General features: G+C 43.9%; 1 protein-coding gene across 1 annotated transcript in view; it reads right to left on the reverse strand.

Annotated features, from left to right (window-relative positions):
- Window positions 1-25300, reverse strand: part of col4a3 (collagen, type IV, alpha 3) — a 148924-nt gene that overhangs the window by 57447 nt on the left and 66177 nt on the right. The window contains exons 6-22 of the mRNA XM_014213415.3: window positions 19185-19247; window positions 18939-18992; window positions 18414-18440; window positions 18256-18330; window positions 17616-17678; window positions 17401-17436; window positions 17124-17171; window positions 16891-16965; window positions 16510-16554; window positions 16202-16264; window positions 15986-16030; window positions 14083-14136; window positions 13621-13662; window positions 13067-13148; window positions 12725-12760; window positions 5789-5953; window positions 5065-5157 (exon numbers count right to left, since the gene is read on the reverse strand). Of these exons, the coding sequence (XP_014068890.2) occupies window positions 5065-5157; window positions 5789-5953; window positions 12725-12760; window positions 13067-13148; window positions 13621-13662; window positions 14083-14136; window positions 15986-16030; window positions 16202-16264; window positions 16510-16554; window positions 16891-16965; window positions 17124-17171; window positions 17401-17436; window positions 17616-17678; window positions 18256-18330; window positions 18414-18440; window positions 18939-18992; window positions 19185-19247 (1066 nt within the window). The remainder of the gene's footprint in view (window positions 1-5064; window positions 5158-5788; window positions 5954-12724; window positions 12761-13066; window positions 13149-13620; window positions 13663-14082; window positions 14137-15985; window positions 16031-16201; window positions 16265-16509; window positions 16555-16890; window positions 16966-17123; window positions 17172-17400; window positions 17437-17615; window positions 17679-18255; window positions 18331-18413; window positions 18441-18938; window positions 18993-19184; window positions 19248-25300) is intronic.

Genomic DNA, 25300 nt, shown 5'->3' on the forward strand with positions numbered 1-25300 from the left:
TGAGGAAAAACAGATTTAAGTTTGCCTGCATTAAAGTCCACGGCCATTAGGACCGCCGCTTCTGGATAAGCATTTTCTTGTTTGCTTATGGCCTTATACAGCTCTTGGAGTGCGGTCTTAGTGCCAGTAGTGGTTTGTGGTGGTAAATAGATGGCTGCAAAAAATGTAGACACACAGCCCCACCCCTCATCATACCAGACGTAGCTGTTCTGTCCTGCCGATGCACGGGAAAGCCAGGCAACTGTAAATTATCAGTGTCGTTATTCAGCTACGACTCAGTGAAACATAAGATATTACAGTTTTTAATGTCCATTGTCAGGATAGTCTCGAACGGAGCTCATCCAGTTTATCCGTTGCCGACTGCTATAGACCACCCAGCTGTGCTCTGGACACCATATGTGAACTGATTGCCCCCGATCTATATTCAGAGCTCGTGCTGCTAGGTGACCTAAACTGGGACATGCTTAATACCCCAGCCATCCTGCAATCTAAGCTTGATGCCCTCAATCTCACACAAATTATCAATGAATTTACCAGGTATCACCCCAAAGCGGTAAACACGGGCACCCTCATAGATATCATCCTAACCAACTTGCCCTCTAAATACACCTCTGCTGTTTTCAACCAAGATCTCAGCGATCACTGCCTCATTGTCTGCATCCGTAATGGGTCAGCGGTCAAACGACCTCCACTCATCACTGTCAAACACTCCCTGAAACACTTCAGCGAGCAGGCCTTTCTAATCGACCTGGCCCGGGTATCCTGGAAGGATATTGACCTCATCCCTTCAGTAGAGGATGCCTGGTTATTTAACCTCTCTAGGCTAGGCGGGACGAATTCGTCCCACCTACGTAACAGCCACTGCTATCCTGTGGCGCGATTTTCAAAACCTTAAAAATCCTATTACTTCAATTTCTCAAACATATGACTATTTTACAGCCATTTAAAGACAAGACTCTCGTTAATCTAACCACACTTCAAAAAGGCTTTACAACGAAAGCAAAACATTAGATTATGTCAGCAGAGTACCAAGCCAGAAATAATCAGACACCCATTTTTCAAGCCAGCATATAATGTCACCAAAACCCAGAAGACAGCTAAATGCAGCACTCACCTTTGATGATCTTCATCAGATGACAACCCTAGGACATTATGTTATACAATACATGCATGTTTTGTTCAATCAAGTTCATATTTATATCAAAAACCAGCTTTTTACATTAGCATGTGACGTTCAGAACTAGCATACCCCCCGCAAACTTCCGGGGAATTCGCTAACATTTTACTAAATTACTCACGATAAACGTTCACAAAAAGCATAACAATTATTTTAAGAATTATAGATACAGACCTCCTCTATGCACTCGATATGTCCGATTTTAAAATAGCTTTTTGGTGAAAGCACATTTTGCAATATTCTAAGTACATAGCCCAGGCATCACGGGCTCGCTATTTAGACACCCGGCAAGTTTAGCACTCACCATAATCATATTTACTATTATAAAAGTTTGATTGCCTTTTGTTGTCTTCGTCAGAATACACACCCAGGACTGCTACTTCAATAACAAATGTTGGTTTGGTCCAAAATAATCCATCGTTATATCCGAATAGCGGCGTTTTGTTTGTGCTATCCAGACACTATCCGAAATAGTAAAGAAGTGTCGCGCGCATGGCGCAATTCGTGACAATAAAATTCTAAGTATTCCATTACCGTACTTCGAAGCATGTCAACCGCTGTTTAAAATCAATTTTTACGACATTTTTCTCGTAGAAAAGCGATAATATTCCGACAGGGAATCTCCTTTTCGGCAAACAGAGGAAAAAATCCCAAAGGCGGGGGCGGTCGGGGTCACGCGCATAAGCCAGTGTCCCTTGATCGGCCACTTGAGAAAGGCGATAATGTGTTTCAGCCTGGGGCTGGAATGACGACATTCTGTTTTTTCCCGGGCTCTGAGCGCCTATGGACGACGTGGGAAGTGTCACGTTAGAGCAGAGATCCTTAGTAAATGATAGAGATGGAAAAGAAGTTCAACAAATGGTCAGACAGGCCACTTCCTGTAAAGGAATCTCTCAGGTTTTGACCTGCCATTTGAGTTCTGTTATACTCACAGACACCATTCAAACAGTTTTAGAAAATTTAGGGTGTTTTCTATCCATATGTAATAAGTATATGCATATTCTAGTTACTGGGTAGGAGTGGTAACCAGATTAAATCGGGTATGTTTTTTATCCAGCCGTGTCAATACTGCCCCCTAGCCCTAACAGGTTAAAAAAATGCCTTCCTTACCATCTTAAATAAGCATGCCCCATTCAAGAAATGTAGAACCAGGAACAGATATAGCCCTTGGTTCTCTCCAGACCTGACTGCCCTTATGCAACACAAAAACATCCTGTGGCGTTCTGCATTAGCATCGAACAGCCCCCGTGATACGCAACTTTTCAGGGAAGTTAGAAACCAATATACACAGGCAGTGAGAAAAGCCAAGGCTAGCTTTTTCAAGCAGAAATTTGCTTCCTGCAACACAAACTCAAAAGTTCTGGGACACTGTAAAGTCCTTGGAGAATAAGAGCACCTCCTCCCAGCTGCCCACTGCACTGAGGATAGGAAACTCTGTCACCACCGATAAATCCACTATAATTGAGAATTTCAATATGCATTTTTCTACGGCTGGCCATGCTTTCCACCTGGCTACCCCTACCCCGGTCAACAGCACTGCACCCCCCACAGCAACTCGCCCAAGCCTTCCCCATTTCTCCTTCTCACAAATCCAGTCAGCTGATGTTCTGATAGAGCTGCAAAATCTGGACCCCTACAAATCAGCTGGGCTAGACAATCTGGACCCTTTCTTTCTAAAATTATCTGCCGAAATTGTAGCAACCCCTATTACTAGCCTGTTCAACCTCTCTTTCGTGTCGTCTGAGATTCCCAAAGATTGGAAAGCAGCTGCGGTCATCCCCCTCTTCAAAGGGGGGGACACTCTTGACCCAAACTGCTACAGACCTATATCTATCTTACCCTGCCTCTCTAAAGTATTCGATAGCCAAGTCAACAAACAGATTACCGACCATTTCGAATGCCACCGCTCCTTCTCCGCTATGCAATCTGGTTTCAGAGCTGGTCATGGGTGCATCTCAGCCACGCTCAAGGTCCTAAACGATATCTTAACCACCATCGATAAGAAACAATACTGTGCAGCCGTATTCATTGACCTGGCCAAGGCTTTCGAATCTGTCAATCACCACATCCTCATTGGCAGACTCAACAGTCTTGGTTTCTGAAATGATTGCCTCGCCTGGTTCAGCAACTACTTCTCTGATATAGTTCAGTGTGTCAAATCGGAGGGCCTGTTGTCTGGGCCTCTGGCTGTCTCTATGGGGGTGCCACAGGGTTCAATTCTTGGGCCGACTCTTTTCTCTGTATACATCAATGATGTCGCTCTTGCTGCTGGTGACTCTCTGATCCACCTCTACGCAGACGACACTATTCTGTATACTTCTGGCCCTTCTTTGGACACTGTGTTAACTACCCTCCACACGAGCTTCAATGCCATACAACTCTCCTTCCGTGGCCTCCAACTGCTCTTAAATACAAGTAAAACTAAATGCATGCTCTTCAACCGATCGCTGCGTGCATCTGCCCGCCCGTCCAGTTCTGACTAAGAATATGTGGACAACTAGAAATACCTAGGTGTCTGGTTAGACTGTAAACTCTCCTTCCAGACTCACATCAAACATCTCCAATCCAAAGTTAAATCTAGAATTGGCTTCCAATTTCGCAACAAAGCATCTTTCACTCATGCTGCCAAACATACCCTCGTAAAACTGACCATCCTACCGATCCTCGACTTCGGCGATGTCATTTACAAAATAGCCTCCAATACCCTACTCAATAAATTGGATGCAGTCTATCACAGTGCCATCCGTTTTTTGACAACGAAGCCCCATATACTACCCACCACTGCGACCTGTATGCTCTCGTTGGCTGACCCTCGCTTCATACTCGTCGCCAATCCCACTGGCTCCAGGTCATCTACAAGACCCTGCTAGGTAAAGTTCCCCCTTATCTCAGCTCGCTGGTCACCATAGCAGCACCCACCTGTAGCACACGCTCCAGCAGGTATATCTCTCTGGTCACCCCCAAAGACAATTCCTCCTTTGGCCGCCTCTCCTTACAGTTCTCTGCTGCCAATGACTGGAACGAACTACAAAAATCTCTAAAACTGGAAACACTTATCTCCCTCACTAGCTTTAAGCACCAGCTGTCAGAGCAGCTCACAGATTACTGCACCTGTACATAGCCCATCTATAACTTAGCCCAAACAACTACCCCTTCCCCCACTGTATTTATTTATTTATTTTTGCTCCTTTGCACCCCATTATTTCTATTTCTACTTTGCACTTTCTTCCACTACAAATCTACCATTCCAGTGTTTTACTTGCTATATTGTATTTACTTCGCCATCATGGCCTTTTTTGCCTTTACCTCCCTTATCTCACCTCATTTGCTCACTTTGTATATAGACTTATTTTTCTACTATATTATTGACTGTATGCTTGTTTTACTCCATGTGTAACTCTGCGTTGTTGTATGTGTCAAACTGCTTGCTTTATCTTGGCCAGGTCGCAATTGTAAATGAGAACTTGTTCTCAACTTGCCTACCTGGTTAAATAAAGGTGAAATAAATAAATAAAAAAATTCTCCAGTGATTGAACATTGGCCAATAGAACGGATGGTAGACGCGGGTTACCCACTAGCGACAAATTCTCACAAGGCACTCTGATCTGCCCCCCTTTACTTCCTTCTTCAATCAAGTCAAAATTACATTTTATTAATAAAGCCCTAAATAGCAAAATGTCAAAACAAACAAACACATCACTTTACAGTAACCAAGCCTATAAAACATACCTTCCATGAAGCTATGCAAAAAATGAACTGTTACATTTGTCAAGAAGACACAACCATTAACTTTTACTGAACATGACAGTTGCAAACTGCACCTTAAATTCCATATCCTTACTCCTACAATGCCCTTTACAGAATAACGTATTTGTCACAGAAAATACCTGTTTCTCCGAACCCGCCTCTATCTCCTGGTTGTCCTGGGATGCCTTTGATGCCTTTAGGACCGGGTGGTCCAGGGTTGCCTCTCAACAGATCTGTGCAAAGAGCAAACCCACCAGGCAAAAACACGTTGAATGAATATTGTTGCAACATCATATTGCAATGAACTTAACGTTAAACGCTAATGGAAATTTCGTTGAATTTGCTGAAAGTAAGTTGTTGTTCTGAGGTTAAAACTTTACCATTGTCAACCAAATAAAATATCAATGTACATTCAACGTAATGTCTCGTTGAATTGATTAATCCTGTCATTGACAAATGTTTTATCCACTCTCATATCTAAAACTACAAATATGGAGGAATTAATACTTCACCCTCTCTGAGATGGGAGCCTGTAGTCACAGGCTAGCTAGCTAACTCTAACCCTGCTAACCATTGTTAGACAGAGGCTATGCAGGGACTTGAATTACATTACAGTGGAATAAGATTTTGGTCACAAGTTACTAAACCTAGATCCAGCCTTACCCTTTGCATTGCTGTGAATGTGGGATTATAGAGTATAGCAGCATAATATTAAAAGATAGCTAACTGCTCCTTCAGATAGTTTCTGAGTTAATGCTGTAGTAATTGTGGTATCTTTGTAATAACCATTATGTCAGACTTTTGAGGATGACCTAAAGTGGCCACTTGAGGACGATAAAGTGGCCAGGTGAGTTGAGCAGGTACCTGGAATTCCAGGGGGTCCACGGTCGCCTATGGGGCCATCGTTTCCAGGGGGCCCAGTGGGTCCAGGGGGGCCAGTTATGTAGGGGGCAGGTTCCCCCCTCTCCCCTTTATCCCCAGCTAAACCAGGGGGTCCAGGATTCCCAGGGGCCCCAGGGAAAGACAACCCTGAAAACACAATACAATGGTCAGCTTGGTGTCTGTGTGTGTGTTCGCACGTGTACAAGGGACCACGTCACCGTGAAGGGCGATGCGTGACAATGTGTGACAATGCGTGTGTGTATATGTTTGTCACTGTTCCTGACAGATTTATGGCAAAGGGCAATCACTGTTGGCCACTGTTTTATCCCGGTGGTCTCTAGTTAAACTTTTAATGTGCGCTTAGATCATCCACACAGATGATCTTAATGTTTCCAAAATGTCCCGCTCACTAAAAGCAGAGCTACATGTGAGGTCGGTGATAACTTAGTCCTACTTTCTCCCCAAAATGTTAAAGCTCTCTACAGGGTTTTATCTTCGGTAGAAATAAAACCTGGTAATCAAGCAGACTAAGGGGTGATTTAACTATTTGACAATCATTCAGTAAAATTGAAATTTGCGACATGAGTGTCACGTTCTGACCAGTATGAGGGTTATTTTGTTAGTGTAGGCTGGTCAGGACGTGGCAGAGGGTATTTGGTTTATGTGGTTCGGGGTGTGTGTATTATGTAGAGGGTAGTTGATTTATGTATTCCGGGGTTTTTGGTCACTGCTCTGTTAGTCTATGTTCTTTCTAGTTAGTCTGTTTTCTATGTTTAGTTAATTGGGGTGTGGACTCTCAATTGAAGGCAGGTGTTGTCTAGTTGCCTTTGATTGAGAGTCCTATATATTAGGGTGTGTTTGTGTTTGTAATTTGTGGGAGGTTGTCACTTGAATTGCTGTCTTGTGCCTTCAAGTCTGTCTCGTCGTCCATTGTTTTGTTTGTAGTAGTGTTTTCATTAAAGTTAATTATGAGCACTCAACCTGCTGCGCCTTGGTCCATTCCTGACAACCGTCGTTACAGAACCTCCCACCAAATCCGGACCAAGCAGCAAAGGAAGGAGCAACAGGTGGACGTTGAGGAGAAAAGGGAACTTGAGTTGGACCAACGGGAGAAATGGACATGGGAACAGATTATGGCCGGAGAGGGCCCATGGAAAAAATGGAGCGAAGACCGGGAACGCTACAGGGGAACACGACTGGCTATTAAACCGGAAAGGCAGCCCCAATAATTATTTTGGGGGGGGCACACGGGTAGTTTGGCAGGGCCAGGATTGAGCCGCAAGCCAAATCCCCGTGCTTATTGGGGACAGCCTAGTATTAGTCAGGTCCCGTGCGTTGGAGTGAGGTGCACGGCGTTGAGGCCTAGTATTCACAGGCCGGTGTGCGCAGTACCTGCGCCCCGCATTTGTCAGGGGAAAGCGGGCATCCAGCCAGGAAGGGTGGAGCCAGTACTGCGCTCGGGAAATGCCAGTGCGCCTTCACGGTCCAATATATCCTGTTCCCGCTCCACGCACCAGCCCTAAGGTGTGTGTTTCCAGGCTGGCATATCCAGTACCAGCACCACGCACCAGGCTTCCAGTGCGTCAGCCCAGTCCAGTACGTCCTGTTCCCGCTCCACGCACTAGCCCTAAGGTGTGTGTTTCCAGGCTGGCATATCCAGTACCAGCACCACGCACCAGGCTTCCAGTGCGTCAGCCCAGTCCAGTACGTCCTGTTCCCACTCCAAGCACTAGCCCTAAGGTGTGTGTTTCCAGGCTGGCATATCCAGTACCACGCACCAGGCTTTCTAGTGCGTCAGCCCAGTCCAGTACGTCCTGTTCCCGCTCCACGCACTAGCCCTAAGGTGTGTGTTTCCAGGCTGGCATATCCAGTACCAGCACCACGCACCAGGCTTCCAGTGCGTCAGCCCAGTCCAGTACGTCCTGTTCCCGCTCCACGCACTAGCCCTAAGGTGCGTGTCTCCAGTATGGTACCTCCATTACCAGCACCACGCACCAGGCTTCAGTGCGTCAGCCCAGTCCAGCACGTCCTGTCCATGTTCATCGTACTAGCAATGTGGTGCGTGTCCTTAGTCTGGCAAGTCCTAAGCCAGCCCCACGCACCAGAACTTCTGGCAACAGTGCCTCGTCCAGAACTTCCGGCAACAGTGCCTCGTCCAGAACTTCCGGCAACAGGGCCTCGTCCAGAACTTCTGGCAACAGGGCCTCGTCCAGAACTTCCGGCAACAGGGCCTCGTCCAGAACTTCCGGCGACAGGGTCTCGTCCAGAACTTCCGGCGACAGGGCCTCGTCCAGAACTTCCGGCGACAGTGCCTCGTCCAGAACTTCCGGCGACAGTGTCTCGTCCAGAGCTTCCGGCGACAGTGCCCCGGAGAGAGACGGCCCACTGTTCGGAACCAGGTGAGACGGCCCACTGTTCAGAGCCGAGTGAGTCGGTCTACAGTCCAGAGCTCCTAGAGTCGGTCTACAGTCCAGAGCTCCTAGAGTCGGTCTACAGTCCAGAGCTCCTAGAGTCGTCCTACAGTCCAGAGCTCCTAGAGTCGTCCTACAGTCCAGAGCTCCTAGTCGTCCTACAGTCCAGAGCTCCGAGTCGTCCTACAGTCCAGAGCCCCTAGAGTTGTCCTACAGTCCAGAGCCCCTAGAGTCGTCCTACAGTCCAGAGCCCCTAGAGTCGTCCTACAGTCCAGAGCCCCTAGAGTCGTCCTACAGTCCAGAGCTCCTAGAGTCGTCCTACAGTCCAGAGCTCCTAGAGTCGTCCTACAGTCCAGAGCTCCTAGAGTCGTCCTACAGTCCAGAGCTCCTAGAGTCGTCCTACAGTCCAGAGCTCCTAGAGTCGTCCTACAGTCCAGAGCTCCTAGAGTCGTCCTACAGTCCAGAGCTCCTAGAGTCACCCTACAGTCCGGGGTCAACAGAGAGGGACATCACTGTAGAGACAGTTTATGAGGGGAGTGAGCCAGGGGTGGAGTGGGGTCTGCGTCCGGCTCCTGAGCCACCTCCTGAGGGGGGAGTATTGGGGTGTTGCAGGAGCACCGTCGGTGACGGTGGCCACCCTCCCTTCCCTCCCATGTACTTTTGGGGATTTATTCGTGTTTTGGGGGTTATTTGTTGTTGTTGTTTTTTTGTGTGTGAGGTGCATCCGGGGTCTGCACCTTTGGGGGGGGTAATGTCACGTTCTGACCAGTATGAGGGTTATTTTGTTAGTGTAGGCTGGTCAGGACGTGGCAGAGGGTATTTGGTTTATGTGGTTCGGGGTGTGTGTATTATGTAGAGGGTAGTTGATTTATGTATTCCGGGGTTTTTGGTCACTGCTCTGTTAGTCTATGTTCTTTCTAGTTAGTCTGTTTTCTATGTTTAGTTAATTGGGGTGTGGACTCTCAATTGAAGGCAGGTGTTGTCTAGTTGCCTTTGATTGAGAGTCCTATATATTAGGGTGTGTTTGTGTTTGTAATTTGTGGGAGGTTGTCACTTGAATTGCTGTCTTGTGCCTTCAAGTCTGTCCCGTCGTCCATTGTTTTGTTTGTAGTAGTGTTTTCATTAAAGTTAATTATGAGCACTCAACCCGCTGCGCCTTGGTCCATTCCTGACGACCGTCGTTACAATGAGGCTTATTTGATCGAATATACGTTTTTGTAATGGTTAGGTTGTTATGAATGCACTGATTTAAGTCGACGCATGTGGCATTTCGGCAACTTTGAAATAAATCAACTATATGTTGGAGTTGTGCCTGTTGTCAGAGATAGATATATGATAGGGTCAATTGGGTGGGGATTTCTATGAGTTAGGAGCAAAAAAATGTGTTTGAGTTTATTCTTGTGGGTTTTGGTTGCAAGCAAGTTTGTCTAAACACACAGGTGCATGTAATCTGCCATTAGTAGCGTTTTAAGAAATCCAGCACTAACATACAGCTGAGTCTTCTGCCCGTTGTGTCACGGTTGTTGTCGGTGAATGAGGACCAAAACGCAGCAGGTACGTGAATGCTCATCTTGATTTTTAATTACTCTCAAAAATGAACATACAAAATAACAAAACACGAAAAACGAACACTCGACAAATAAACAGTCTGGTAAGGCACAAGGCTATACACAGAATAATCACCCACAAATCACACACACAAACACACCCTAATATATGGGACTCTCAATCAAAGGCAGATAGACAACACCTGCCTTCAACTGAGAGTCCCAACCCCAATTAACCAAACATAGACATACACTCACTAGACTCCACATAGAACTACCTAGACATAAACCAAAACCCGAAAATACTAAATCAAACACCCTTTACACAAACACACCACCCCGAACCACATAAAACAAATACCCCCTGCCACGCCCTGACCAAACTACAAAACAATTAACCTTATATACTGGCCAGGACGTGACAGTACCCCCCCCCCCTTAAAGGTGCTACCCCAGAAGCACCTTAACAAAAAATAACCCCAAGCAACACCAACAAAAAGTCCCCTTTTCTAAAGGGAGGGAAGGGAGGGTGGCTGCCGTCAACGACGGCACTGTGCTACACCCCCCCTCCCCAACCCACCTATTTCTGGAGGTGGCTCTGGTTCCGGCCGTTCCAGGCTGTCGGGCCACTCTGGCATCGCCGAGGGGCAGTCGGGCCAGTCTGGCATCGCCGGGGGGCAGTCGGGGCAGTCTGGCAATTCGGGACAGTCTGGGCAGTCTGGCAATTCGGGAGAGTCTGGGCAGTCTGGCAATTCGGGAAAGTCTGGGCAGTCTGGCAATTCGGGACAGTCTGGGCAGTCTGGCAATTCGGGACAGTCTGGGCAGTCTGGCAATTCGGGACAGTCTGGGCAGTCTGGCAATTCGGGCCACTCCGGCAGTTCAGGGCAGTCTGGCCACTCCGGCAGTTCAGGGCAGTCTGGCCACTCCGGCAGTTCAGGGCAGTCTGGCCACTCCGGCAGTTCAGGGCAGTCTGGCCACTCCGGCAGTTCAGGGCAGTCTGGCCACTCCGGCAGTTCAGGGCAGTCTGGCCACTCCGGCAGTTCAGGGCAGTCTGGCCACTCCGGCAGTTCAGCGCAGTCTGGCCACTCCGGCAGTTCAGCGCAGTCTGGCCACTCCGGCAGTTCAGCGCAGTCTGGCCACTCCGGCAGTTCAGCGCAGTCTGGCCACTCCGGCAGTTCAGCGCAGTCTGACCTCTCTGGCGACTGTTGACTGGCGGGCAGCTCTGACGACTGTTGACTGGCGGGCAGCTCTGACGATGACTGTTGACTGGCGGGCAGCTCTGACGATGACTGTTGACTGGCGGGCAGCTCTGACGATGACTGTTGACTGGCGGGCAGCTCTGACGATGACTGTTGACTGGCGGGCAGCTCTGACGATGACTGTTGACTGGCGGGCAGCTCTGACGATGACTGTTGACTGGCGGGCAGCTCTGACGATGACTGTTGACTGGCGGGCAGCTCTGACGATGACTGTTGACTGGCGGGCAGCTCTGACGATGACTGTTGACTGGCGGGCAGCTCTGATGATGACTGTTGACTGGCGGGCAGCTCTGATGATGACTGTTGACTGGCGGGCAGCTCTGATGATGACTGTTGACTGGCGAGGCTGGGTTGACGCACTTGTAGCCTGGTGCGTGGTGCTGGTACTGGGCTTACCAGATTATGTACACGCACCTCCAGGCTAGTGCGGGGAGCGGGAACAGGACGAGTCGGACTGGGTTGACGCACTTCCGGGTCCGCACGAGAGACAGGAGCTGGAAACCCAGGGCTATGGAGGCGCACAGTCGGTCTCGATCTTACCTCCTGCACAACCCGTCTTGGCTGGATGGAACTAGTAGCCCTGTACGAGCGGGGTGCCCGTACAGGGCAGACTGGGCTGTGCAGGGGCCTGATGGTAGCCGTGCGTAGAGCGGGAGTTGGGTAGCCTGGTCCTCGGAGGCGTACCGGCGACCAGATGCGCTGCGCAGGCATCCTCCTACCAGGCTGGATGCCCGCTCTAGCACGGCACCTGCGCAGGGGGCTGGAATAACGCGCACCGGACTGTGCGTGCGTATGGGTGAGATAGTGCGCTCCTCAGCGAAACATAGCGCTCTCCACCCCATACGCTCCTCCATATAACCACGGGTAGCTGGCTTCCGGCTCTTCTTACGCCTAGCCAAACTACCCGTGTGCCCCCCCAAAAAAATTTCTTGGGGGTGCCTCTCGTGCTTCTCCTTCAGCGCGTACTTGGCCTCGTACCACCGCCTCTCTGCCTTGGCTGCCTCAATTTCCCACTGCGGGCGTCGATAATCCCCAGCCTGGTGCCAAGGTCCGGCCCCGTCCAAAACTTCCTCCCAGGTCCATTTCTCCCGCCAGTCCAACTCGAACTCCGTCTGCTCCTTCCTCTGCTGCTTGGTCCTTTGGTGGTGGGTGATTCTGTCACGGTTGTTGTCGGTGAATGAGGACCAAAACGCAGCAGGTACGTGAATGCTCATCTTGATTTTTAATTACTCTCAAAAATGAACATACAAAATAACAAAACACTAAAAACGAACACTCGACAAATAAACAGTCTGGTAAGGCACAAGGCTATACACAGAATAATCACCCACAAATCACACACACAAACACACCCTAATATATGGGACTCTCAATCAAAGGCAGATAGACAACACCTGCCTTCAACTGAGAGTCCCAACCCCAATTAACCAAACATAGACATACACTCACTAGACTCCACATAGAACTACCTAGACATAAACCAAAACCCGAAAATACTAAATCAAACACCCTTTACACAAACACACCACCCCGAACCACATAAAACAAATACCCCCTGCCACGCCCTGACCAAACTACAAAACAATTAACCTTATATACTGGCCAGGACGTGACACGTTGGTTGCAATTGGCCAATAGTTCTAAGAGTAACATTGATAAACAGCAAATTAATGGATGGAAAACAAATAAAAATTGATTTACCTGGTTCCCCCTTCATTCCAGGAAAACCAATCACACCTAGAGTAGAACAGAGACAGTACAGCTACTGACAAATGATCGAACATAACACTGGAATTAATGAGCTTTCTACTAGACCTCCCTCATATATATATATATATATATATGTATATGTATGTGTGTGTGTGTGTGAGAGAGAGAGAGACTCACTCAGTGTTCTACAGTACATTTGCATTTGTCTAACAAAGGCTGCATCCCAAATGGAACACTATTCCCCATATTAGTGTACTACTTTTACCAGGACTCTGGTCAAAAGTAGTGCATTATATAGAGAATAGGTAATTAGTTGTCAGTGTGCTGGTATACCTTGATTACCAGTATAGCCAGGGGGTCCGAGGGGCCCAGGGAAACCCGGCAAGCCTTTGATTCTCCCATTGATCTGAATCAACTGTAGGTGAAGGACGACAAGCAGCGGTTAAAACTAGCCAAAGTCCAAGGGACCAGCGTAGCAGATTGATACACAGTATAGTAGGCTGACTTTCAAGTGTCACCCCATTCCCCTTAGTGCACTTATTTTGTCCAGAGCTGTTGCATCTGTGGTGAAAAGTGCTAAGGCTCTTGTAAAAAGCAGTGCACTATATGGGGAATAATAATAACAACAATAATTTATTTAACTTGTATAGCGCTTTTCATTACAGAAAATAATATCAAAGTGCATAAAAAGCAAAACAAACAAACAGCAAATGTACATTGAGATTGTAGAGTTGGAGATAGAATGTCTCAATTTAGAATAGGGTGTATTTTCAGATTTGCACAGGATGTGTATGTTAACTAAGTTAACTAATTCAAGGCACTATTGACTATTGTCAACTATTGATATGGTACTAACATGAACATGATAACAATATATTGTCACTCACATCCCCTGGAGGACCTGTGGGTCCGCGGTCACCTTTGTCACCCTGAATACACACAGCCACAGAGAGGGTGACCCACACGTATACATTACAAATACAGTAGAGTGAACCCAATACTCAACATGAGTGTAGGGCAGGGTTGGGGTCAATTCCATTTCAATTCCAGGTAATTCATGAAGTAAACCAAATTCCAATTCTAAATGTTCCTAACTGAAAAGCATTTAAAGAGAAGTGGAATTGGAATTTCAGTGTACTTCCTGAATTGAAATTGGCCCCAACTGTGGTGTCTAGTCTATTATTGAGGTCGGAATACTGACTTGAGATCCGTGCCCGAAACTCTGACTCTAACCATGCACGATACTCGTACAGAAAATAATCGCACAGATCTTAAGTGAGGATTCAGGCCTGTATGACTGGCTGACTGACTGACCGATACAATAGCCGATTGAAGGCAGTAGGACATACCATTGAACCTTCTGTTCCAGGAGGTCCCTGGTAGCCCACATCACCTTTCTCACCCTGACAGGAGAAAGAGAGAGAGAGAGAGATATTTTATTTAAGTCTATTCAACCTTTAATTATCCAGGTTTTGTGATAAAATATCTTACGCAAGAGAGATTTGAGGATTCATGTATACAGGGTAGGAGTGCTGATTTAGGATCAGTTTTGCCTTTTTGTTCACAATGAATGAGATTACATGGAGACCTGGGCCCAGTTTTTCAAAACTTTTCATTTGGATAATAATGATCCGGATTCTGTGATCCCCTATTTTGTAATCCAGGATCAGACCAATCTAACTGATTTTGAGCCAATTTTTTCAGAAATATCCAGTAATAGAGGCTGCAATATGACTTGTAAGTAAGTACATGTATTTATTTGACACTTCTCAAAACTGACCACATACCTGTGCTGCAGTCAATTTAAAATAATGAAAACTGTTCACACAGTTAGTAACCCTTGGTTTGAAGATGACATTTACACTGACATTTCTGATTCAGAGGGGTTGGGTTAAATGCGGAAGACACATTCCAGTTGAATGCATTCAGTTGTACAACTGACTAGGTATCTCCCTTTCCCTCTCCTTTCCCTTTCTCTGTTGTAGTGCCTTTCACCTTTCTAAATCCACACTGAATAAACCCTTCCAGTGGGATCAAGATTATCAAAACTGTTCAGAATCAAAACTATCCTTATCACTACTGCCTTTGAGCTTTGAAAAATGCAATTCCAAAATGTAATCTTGATTGAAGCAGTGGTGGAAAAAGTACCAAATAGTCATACTTGAGTAAAAGTAAAGATACCTAATAGAAAATGACTCAAGTAAAAGTGAAAGCCACCCAGTAAAATACTACTTGAGGAAAAGTATAAAAGTATTTGCTTTTAAATATTGTTGAGTATCAACAGTAAATGTAATTGCTAAAATATACTTAAGTATCAAAAGTAAATGTAAAAGTATAAATAATTGTACAATTCTTATATTAAGCAATTCCTTGTTTTTTATTTATTTACGGACAGCCAGGGGCACGCTCCAACACTAAGATATCATTTACAAACGAAGCATGTGCTTAGTGAGTCTGCCAAATCAGAGGCTGTAGGGATGACCAGTCATGTTCTGTTGATAAGTGTGTGAATTAGGCCATTTTCCTGTCCTGCTAAGCATTCAAAATGTAAAAGTACTTTTGGGTGTCAGGGAAAATGTATGGAATAAAAAGTACATAATTTTATTTAGGAATGTAGTAAAAGTTAAAGTTGTCAAAAATATAAATAGTAAAGTACAGACCCCAAAAATTACTTAAGTAGTACATTAAAGTATTTTTACCTAAATACTTTACACCACTGGATTAAAGTTTAGATTGGATTACCAAATCCCAATCCGAATGATCGGAATCATATTTTTCAGTTTTGAAATACCCAATTCTAAGATTTATTCGAATCCGATTGAAAAACTGGGCCCTGATCCTAGGTCAACACCCATACTTTGAAACACTTGATACGTACGGACGCTGGTCAAGATAGTACATTACACATTTTGCCAAACAGTAAGCATGTCAAAAACAATTCTCAAGTCACATGTAGCCCTAGTGGCAAAGACAATTGGCTGGGAACATGATTTGCAATCAGGTGGGTTGGGTTCAAGTGGAGTTGACATGGCAACATGGCAAAATGCATGTACATAATGTTGATTAGCAGATGTTTTTATCCAAACAAATCACAGTAAATTGAGTGCACACATTTTAGTATGTGTATGTGATCCCTGCAGGACTCAAATCATCAACCATAACATTGCTAGTGTCACACTTGTACAAAGTGAGCCACAAAGGACCATGTACAGTACATACAAGTTATGATAGTTGTCTGGATATTTGTTTTACCTGAATTCCATAGGTCCCAGGGTTCCCATCTTTCCCAGGTTTCCCCTGAAAAACAGAACCTCTGTTAGACACAGGTGTTTGTCAGTATTTGTGCTGTGGGCCCTACTATTGTGAGTAGGACACATTCACATGTGAGAATGATAACATCCATAATACCATTGTAAAACTCTACAGTATTTTAAATATGATATGAAGTGACTGGAGTCATTGTGCTACCAGAGCCCCAGGTTCTCCTTGGTCGCCTTTGTCCCCTTTATTTCCACGACGCCCAGGGAGACCCTAAAAAAAAGGAACAAAAAATATATAATACCGACAGACAGGCAAGCATACAAACAGAAAAGAAAGGGCGGACAGATGGACAGACGGACAGACAGACAGAGCACAGCCCACAAGTAGTAGTATACATGCAATGGGATTTGAACTGGCAACTTTTGTACTGGCTCAAAGATCATGTCAATTATTAAATTAAAATCAATCAGTTTAATTTAATTCACTGTAATGATCCCCCATAGATTATAACTCACATGCTGGCCTGTACACCCCTTCTCTCCTGTATCACCTGGCTCCCCCTGCAATGAGAAGAAAGTCAGAACACTGTTCTACTTGTGTGACAATATGATGTATATGGGTAATAATGATGATGAAGCTGATTCGGGTGATGGTGATTGGTAATTATGTTTGCCAGTAACCGAAAGGTTGCTGGTTCAAATCCCTGAGCTGACTAGGTGAAAAATCTGTTGATGTGCCTTTGGGCAAGGCACTTAACACTAATTGCTCCAGTAAGTCACTCTGGATAAGAGCTTCTGCTAAATGACTAAAATGTAAATGTGATGATCATGATTTGTGTCAGTGTGGATTAGTAAAAATTGCTGTGAGAGAAACCGAGTATGTTAAGTGTGGCAAACCTTCAGTTCCTTGGGACCCTCTGCATACAGCTTTATGCCCTTCTGTCCAGGTATCCCGGGAGGGCCTTGGTCACCCTGAGAACAAAACATTTACATTTTGTCACAATATACTGTACATTAGATACACTCAGCATGCATCCAGAACAAACTATACTGAGGCAGGATAATATGCAAGAGAGAGTTGTACTGTACGTGAAAGTAGAAAAGATCGATATCACACAGGTAGGTAATACCTTTTGACCTCTTGGGCCTGGAATTACAGGGCTTGGACCTTCCTGACCCTGAAACAGAAATAAAGCTGTTATAAATAGTGCAACACACCCCTCTAAATGGCAGGAACTGAAGAGGGACATCACTCAATATCACATTACTATATTGTTAGTGCAGTAATGTGAACGGTCAACGCCATTGACAGCTCCAAAACATCCAGGAAGAAACGCATGCACAAACATAAACACAAACGCATGCACACACACACAAAAGGAAACAAGTATTTACAATGAGACTGACCTTCTCTCCTTGTACACCTGTTAACCCAGGTAATCCCTGGAAATATTAATAATAAATAATAATTTAAAGTCAGTGATTTATACATTCAGGAAGAGCACATGGAATCATGAATGAGGACATTCAGAAAAACATTACAGTAAAAGCCTTTCACAATAAACATAGGTTAATAAGTGAAGGGAGGACACATATTGAACTTCATTTAGGTGTCAACTGACTGGAGTCCCGCTCGGTCCCTCCAGCCCAGGAAGACCCGGCAGTCCAGGTAACCCTCGCTGACCCTAAAAAACAGTGGCCAGTCAGTCGATTGCACATAGAATAATTTTTTTTTATAATATTTTTTGTGATTTTGTATTTATTTAATGAGATAGGACAATGTTATTGAGGAGACAGCAAAGGTAGGAGAGATTATGAGTCAAAAGTGCAGTGGGTCGGATTCCAACCCATGCTTTCTCTAGTAGCCTAGTACACATGTAACAGTGTCTGTGGCACTAACTACTCAACCTCACATGCCACGATACACATGAAAGTATAACTGTAATATAGGGCCCCAGGAGTTTTCCCTGACCATGTGAAAACTCTTGGTCCAAGTTACAACTATAGGGGCTGTGGTCAGGAAAGAAACTCCTGGCCATAGTAATGATAGGTACTAGGCAAGTCCATCCTTTTCCTATTGGAATAGAAGCATAAACTCAGAGACATGTGAGTAATGGGTTGCGATCAATACAGTACGCAAAACGTATACACACAAAAATGTTGATTTAGTCCAGGTAATCCCTCCCTGTGCTAGTCAGCTTTCTTCCGTTTGGTGCGCAATGAACACAACCCAGGTGTAGGCAGGGTGGGAGGTCTCCTTACCTTCACACCATCTCTCCCTTGTGGTCCAAGATGTCCATCAACCTCAGCAGCGGGTGGGAAGTAGTAAGAGTCTCCCTGTAAGGACAATACTTTAATCTTAGGGTCCACAACAAAACACACAAATCGTTTACAGGGTCAGTAGATATATTTGGATGTACCTTAAATCCTGGCAATCCATGAACACCCTTCAATAAAAAAGACAAGTGTGAGCTGCGCATCACAAGTTTACTGTAAAAGCTAAACAAGACCTGACACAATTGTATCTACCACTGTGGGGGCAAAACCTGGAAGGGTGATAACTTGCAGCAAAGGTGATGGACAGCTACATATATATATATATACATTTGTGGTGCTTTGTGGTGCTTTGTGGTTACACCATAGCCTATGACATTTTCATAGGACTGAACACGGGGATCTTGTTTAAAAAATAAATTAAACACATAATTTCCATTTTCAACAGTCATTTGTTCATACACAACACTTGTAAGAAGTATAATATATTTTCTATATTTAAATGTTAATTCATTAACTTTTATTTTGTTCACTCTTAGAAACCTTATTTATCAATTCCCATATAATAGGCTAATGATTAAGATCACATGATTGATGGCTGTGATTGATGACAGACAGACAGGAACAGTAAGGTGCTTAGTGACACTTGACAGGATATTGACAGCACTTACTGGTAATCCAACAGGTCCCGGCACCCCAGGTAACCCTGGGTATCCACTGTCCCCCTGAAACACACACAATGATAGGGCATCAGATATGTACATAGGTCTCTCTGTGTGTGTGTGTGTGTGTGTGTGTGTGTGTGTGTGTGTGTGTGTGTGTGTGTGTGTGTGTGTGTGTGTGTGTGTGTGTGTGTGTGTGTGTGTGTGTGTGTGTGAGCTTCTATAAGTACTTAATATCCAAAAGCAAGACTGTACCTTCGTCCCATTGCATCCTGGGGTTCCTGATGGCCCCATTGGTCCTTCATTTCCTGGGATTCCCTGGAAGAGAGGAAGTCATAGGGCCATTCACATACAAACACTTCACATCAATACTTACATGATACGGATAGCTTACAGTACACTATACGAGGACAGAAGTTTTAACCAGTGTTGGGTTCAACATTTGAACATTGAGATATTAAATAAATTATAAAGAAAGAAGCATAGAATCAAAGGAGAAAGTTAAGGGTTCTCTGTAGAAGGACAGATAGCTGTGGAATGTGTTGGAATGTGTTGGGGGACGGGAGCAGAGCACCGTGTTGATATAGGAAGACAGATGGATATCTGTGGATCAGGAGGTAAGGGGTGAGGTCAGTTCCCCTTAAGGGAGTAATCAGGGTTAGTATCTGGTTACCTTCTTTCTCGTGGGCATAAACTAAGGATTGGAGAGAAGGAGTGTCTTAAGTAGGATGAATATAACCAATGGAAAGAAATGTTTTGCTGTCTGATTACAGCTGTACAGAACCTTTGGGAAGAATTAAACTTGGTTAAAGCTTCTCTAGTGTCCGTGAGTCCATAGCGCTAGGCTAAATATGGTGTAGGGTAGGTTCCATAAGGATAGGTCCCGAGTGGAGGTTTTTCCTCTGCGAGATCCAGATAAAAATATACGAGCCAGGCTAACATAAGTGAAGGGTAGGTTCCTTTTAATGATAGGTCCTAAGTGGAGGTTTTTCTCTGCGAGAGCCAGGCTAATATAGGTGAAGGGTAGGTTCCTTTAAGGATAGGTCCCAAGTGGAGGTTTTTCTCTGCGAGAGCCAGGCTAATATACGTGAAGGGTAGGTTCCTTTAAGGATAGGTTCCAAGTGGAGATTTTTCTCTGCGAGAGCCAGGCTAATATACGTGAAGGGCAGGTTCCATATAGGATAGGACCCTAGTGTGGGTATTCCCCTGCGAGATCTGTAAAAAGGACCAAAGTCCCCGTTGCAGTGAGTTTTAAGACGAGAGTTCTAGAAGGTAGTGAGTTTTAAAACGAAAAGAAAAGATAGGATATTCGAACACTGTTTGATTTACGTGTAGTAGCAGTATCAATATGGAGAGAGGTTGGTTTATGCCCTATGATGAGAGGGCGCGGTGAGAAATGATGTGGGTTATCAATAATAGTGATATTGGAGGAAGTATTGGAAAAGGACAAAGTTCAGTCCGTATTCTCCAGTACTAAATTTGCAGACGCTATGGTATTGGTTCTAATACAAAGTATTAAGTGCCCGTGACCAATTAATTATTATCCGGGGAAGTGTGTAGTGCTATCTAAGAAAATAGTTAATAGAAGGTGTGTATTAGAGACGGGATTGAAGAAATATAAAATACCCTGAACACCGACAGGAGTGTTTAGGAATAATAACTATTGATAGGGCAACAAACGAACCCATTTCTCTCTGTAATAAAGAGATAGCGGAATTTAATAAAGCCATGGAGGCACTAAAAGAAGCGCACGAGCATTCTACCAATTCGCCTGGAATATGGAAAAAATTTAGCAAATTCGAAAAAATTGGACAACATTTTCCTGCTGACAGAGAATTCAAATCAAATAAAGAATTCAGGGAGGCAATTATGAACTGGCACAAGGACATGAAACCAGAATCAAAAGCTCAATATACCAGTGTTTTGATGTCAGCATTCTATCAATAGAAAATGCATAACGATAAACCCAGAAAGCGTAACACCAGTACTTTACTACAGAAGGCCAGGGAACGGGAGTGTATTGATCAAATTTGCGCTTCTGCTTTAATGACGGGGTTGAACCCTGTGATCAAAACGGTAATTGCGGAGTAGTAGATTTAATTTGAGACGATGTTTTGAGAGTGGAATATGACTTCGCTCACCTCGCAGACGTGCGAAGGGTTAGTAGAGCCATAGAGAAAATCACTAACTATGGTTTCAATGGCCAGGATAAAACTAAGAAACGTAGCGAAAAAAACATCAAAACGTAAGGAGATGGCTCCCTGTTTTAGATGTGGGACTATCGGGCATTGGAAGAATGAGTGTAAGGTGATACTGGAACCTAGTATATTAGCAGGAAATGCAGCTATACAAAAGTTTGCATCTTTTTCAAAAGAGCAACAACTACTCGTTTTGAGGTTAGCAAGAATGGAACTTTCACATAGCTGTGTATAGTTCTGTTCGATCGATAAGTGGTTCATAGAGATTACGGTTTCTATGTGATGGAAGATGTATTAGATCATGTTTTACCTAACTTTTAGTAGAGTACCAATGGGATTTACAAATAGTCCCACGTGATATCATTTTGCATTGAAACAATCATTAAAAGGGTGGCAAATGTAGGTTCTGTGTTGGTACAATATGTAGAGGATTTGTTATTAGCGTCAAAAAGACAAAGAAACTCACATGCGCGAACGCACCACATTGGTAGACAATTTGCCGGAACAGGGTCATAAAGCACGTATGACAAAGCACAACATGTTACTAGTGCAAGATGGACAAACTGGGAGTTAACGTTAAAATAGGGAAAATCTACAATTTCATAAGATTGGTGCTTTGAATCCTGCTTTGTTAATGCCGTTGTATGTGATTCACCCTCCCCATGCATGTGACCCAGATCAGATTACTCCAAAACCTAGGCATGATTTGCAAGAGACAGCATTGGAATCGGGAAAAATATTGTATACAGATGGCTCTAGTTACATGAACATAGAAGGGAATAGAGTAAAGGGGTACGCTGTGTGTGGTAAGCATTTGGAGTAATTCATGATTTCGGTACATTGTGGTCACCACGGGGCATGTTAGCAGCAACAGGAACACCAATAAAAATGGTCTGGAAGTATATGTATTATTAGAATAATATCAGTTAACCAGTAAATTAGCAGTGGTGAAATGTGAAGCTCATACAAGTCGTACAGATAAAATCGCCATAGGTAATCGTAAAGCAGCTGAAATGGCTAAGCGGCTGCCTTGGTGAGAGAAAGTGTTATAAATCCACATGTATATATTGCGGATTCCTTACGATGAGACATTGGCTAAATTTGCCACAGGAAAACTTATTTTGGGTTGAAGATTCTATCCGAAGTGCCACGGGAATGGATTCTAAAGGTAACACATTTGAATTATATGACCGAACACTTATTGCAAATTCAGAGGGCCTTAGGGTTTGTTTATAGCCATAGACATTTTATGTGGTTTTATTTTTAAATACATTTACATTTGATGTCGTTTTATTCTGGAATGGGATTCTAGAATGGACAAAAGGGTAGAGGGGTCACACGGAATTAGCATTGGGGTACCAAACCTAAAATTAACTTTAATTTGTTTTATATGGTATGATGGTTATGGAGAATCATGCGGAAAAGGAGACCAGTGAATCGTTAGACTCGGTGGAGAGATACTATCGCCGTGTTGTGGGATTTTTGGAAGGAGTCTTTTCAATTCAGTTAAAATGGGTATGCAGGAGGATGAAATGTTTTGAAAAAGGTATTTAAATGGTTTCCGAAGGACAGGGAAAGAAAGGAAGAGGAAACATTTTAATGGTGACGAAAGCCCTGAATATTAAAAATTCCTAATGAAGAATGATCATCTTCATTAGGAATTAAATAGATTGGGGGTTTCATTATAAAATTCATGGGAAACACCATTCTCTATCCAAATTGTACCATTACTTTAGGAGATGATTATTATTTCTGGAGGGAGTTATAAAGAGTTGTAATTGTAAATTGTTTATTTTTGATTTAACATGTTTATTTTAATCACGTGTTTGAAAGGGGTAAATTACAAGTTCCCTGAGGTCCTGGTTATTGGGGTAACTATACAGTGGTACTGTGTTCAGGCTGCATATAGAAAGGAAAATATATGTTAATAAGTGATGACAGTAACTTCAAATGGACTGTGATAGATGTATTGCTATCTTCATGATCTGGTAACTCTTCCTAGAGGTCGCCAGTAGAATAAGGGAGTATTGACTAATTTATAAAATGTTTTTTTTTTTAGCAGTAACATTATGTTATGCTTTTTGACACCATGTCTTAGAGATGGTACAGTGAGGGAAAAAAGTATTTGATCCCCTGATGATTTTGAACGTTTGCCCACTGACAAAGAAATTATCAGTCTATAATTTTAATGGTAGGTTTATTTGAACAGTGAGAGACAGAATAACAACCAAAAAATCCAGAAAAATGCAGAAAATTGTTATAAATTGATTTGCATTTTAACCTGTCTGGGCTAGGGGGCAGTATTTTCACGGCCGGATGAAAAACGTACCCAATTTAAACGGGTACAATGCATAGAATATGCATATTATTAGTAGATTTGGATAGAAAATACCCTAAAGTTTCTAAAACTGTTTGAATGGTGTCTGTGAGTATAACAGAACTCATATGGCAGGCAAAAACCTGAGAAATTTCCAAGCAGGAAGTGGAAAGTCTGAGAATTGTAGTTCTTTTGATTCTCTATCGAAGCTACAGTGTCTGTGGGGGACGTTGCACTTCCTAAGGCTTCCATTGGCTGTCTAAAGCCTTCAGAAAGTGGTTTGAGCATTTTCCTGTCACTGGGCAGATAATAGGAGCTCAGTTTCTGAGTGGACTGCCTGGCAACAAAGGGATTGGATATTCTCGGTCCCGCGAGCGTGCCCCTCCTTCTTTTTCTTCTTGAATGAATATGCTATTGTCCGGTTGGAATATTAGCGCAATTTTACCTTAAAAATACCATAAAGATTGATTTTAAACAGCGTTTGACATGCTTCTAAGTACGGTAATGGAACATTTTTTACTTTTCGTCTCTCGTTCCGCACTCGTGCGTTATGCCTTTGTGTGATCTGTACGCATGAACAAAACGGAGGCATTTGTACATAAATATGGATTATTTCGAACAAAAACAACATTTCTTGTGGAAGGAGCAGTCCTGGGAGTACATTCTGACGAAGATCAGCAAAGGTAAGAGAATATTTCTAATACTAATTCTGAGTTTAGGTTGCTCCGAACTTGGCGGGTGTCTGAATAGCTCGCCGTGATGCCTGAGCTATGTACTCAGAATATTGAAAAATGTGCTTTTTCCGTAAAGCTATTTTAAAATCTGACACAGCGGTTGCATCCAGGGGTAGTCTATCTATAATTCTTAAAATAATTGTTATATATTTTATCAATGTTTACGATGAGTATTTTTGTAAATTGATGTGCACATTCACCAGATGTTTTGGTGGGAATACATTTTCTGAACATCACGCGCCAATGTAAAATGCTGTTTTTGGATATAAATATGAACTTTATCGAACAAAACATACATGTATTGTGTAACATAATGTCCTAGGAGTGTCATCTGATGAAGATCATCAAAGGTTAGTGCTTCATTTAGCTGTGTTTTGGGTTTTATTGACACATGTCTTTGCTTGGAAAATGGCTGTGTGTTGTCTATGTCCTCTCCTAACATAATCTAATGTTTTACTTTCGATGTAAAGCCTTTTTGAAATCGGACAATGTGTTTAGATTAACGAGAAGTTTATCTTTAAAATGGTGTAAAATAGTTGTATGTTTGAGAAAGTTGAATTATGACATTTTGTTGTTTTTGAATTTTCCGCCCTGATAGTTCACTGGCTGTGTCCCACAGGACGCTAATGTCCCACCTAGCCCATAGAAGTTAATGAGGGAAATAAGTATTTGACCCCTCTGCAAAACATGACTTAGTACTTGGTGGCAAAACCCTAGTTGGCAATCACAGAGGTCAGACGTTTCTTGTAGTTGGCCACCAGGTTTGCACACATCTCAGGAGGGATTTTGTCCCACTCGTCTTTGCAGATCTTCTCCAAGTCATTAAGGTTTCGAGGCTGACGTTTGGCAACTCGAACCTTCAGCTCCCTCTACAGATTTTCTATGGGATTAAGGTCTGGAGACTGGCTAGGCCACCCCAGGACCTTAATGTGCTCCTTCTTGAGCCACTCCTTTATTGCCTTGGCCGTGTGTTTTGGGTCATTGTCATGCTGGAATACCCATCCATGACCCATTTTCAATGCCCTGGCTGAGGAAAGGAGGTTCTCACCCAAGATTTGACGGTACATGGCCCCGTCCATCGTCCCTTTGATGCGGTGAAGTTGTCCTGTCCCCTTAGCAGAA

Source organism: Salmo salar, chromosome 09, assembly GCF_965601325.2.
Source record: "Salmo salar chromosome 09, fSalSal1, whole genome shotgun sequence".
In the NCBI taxonomy this organism is placed as follows: domain Eukaryota; kingdom Metazoa; phylum Chordata; class Actinopteri; order Salmoniformes; family Salmonidae; genus Salmo; species Salmo salar.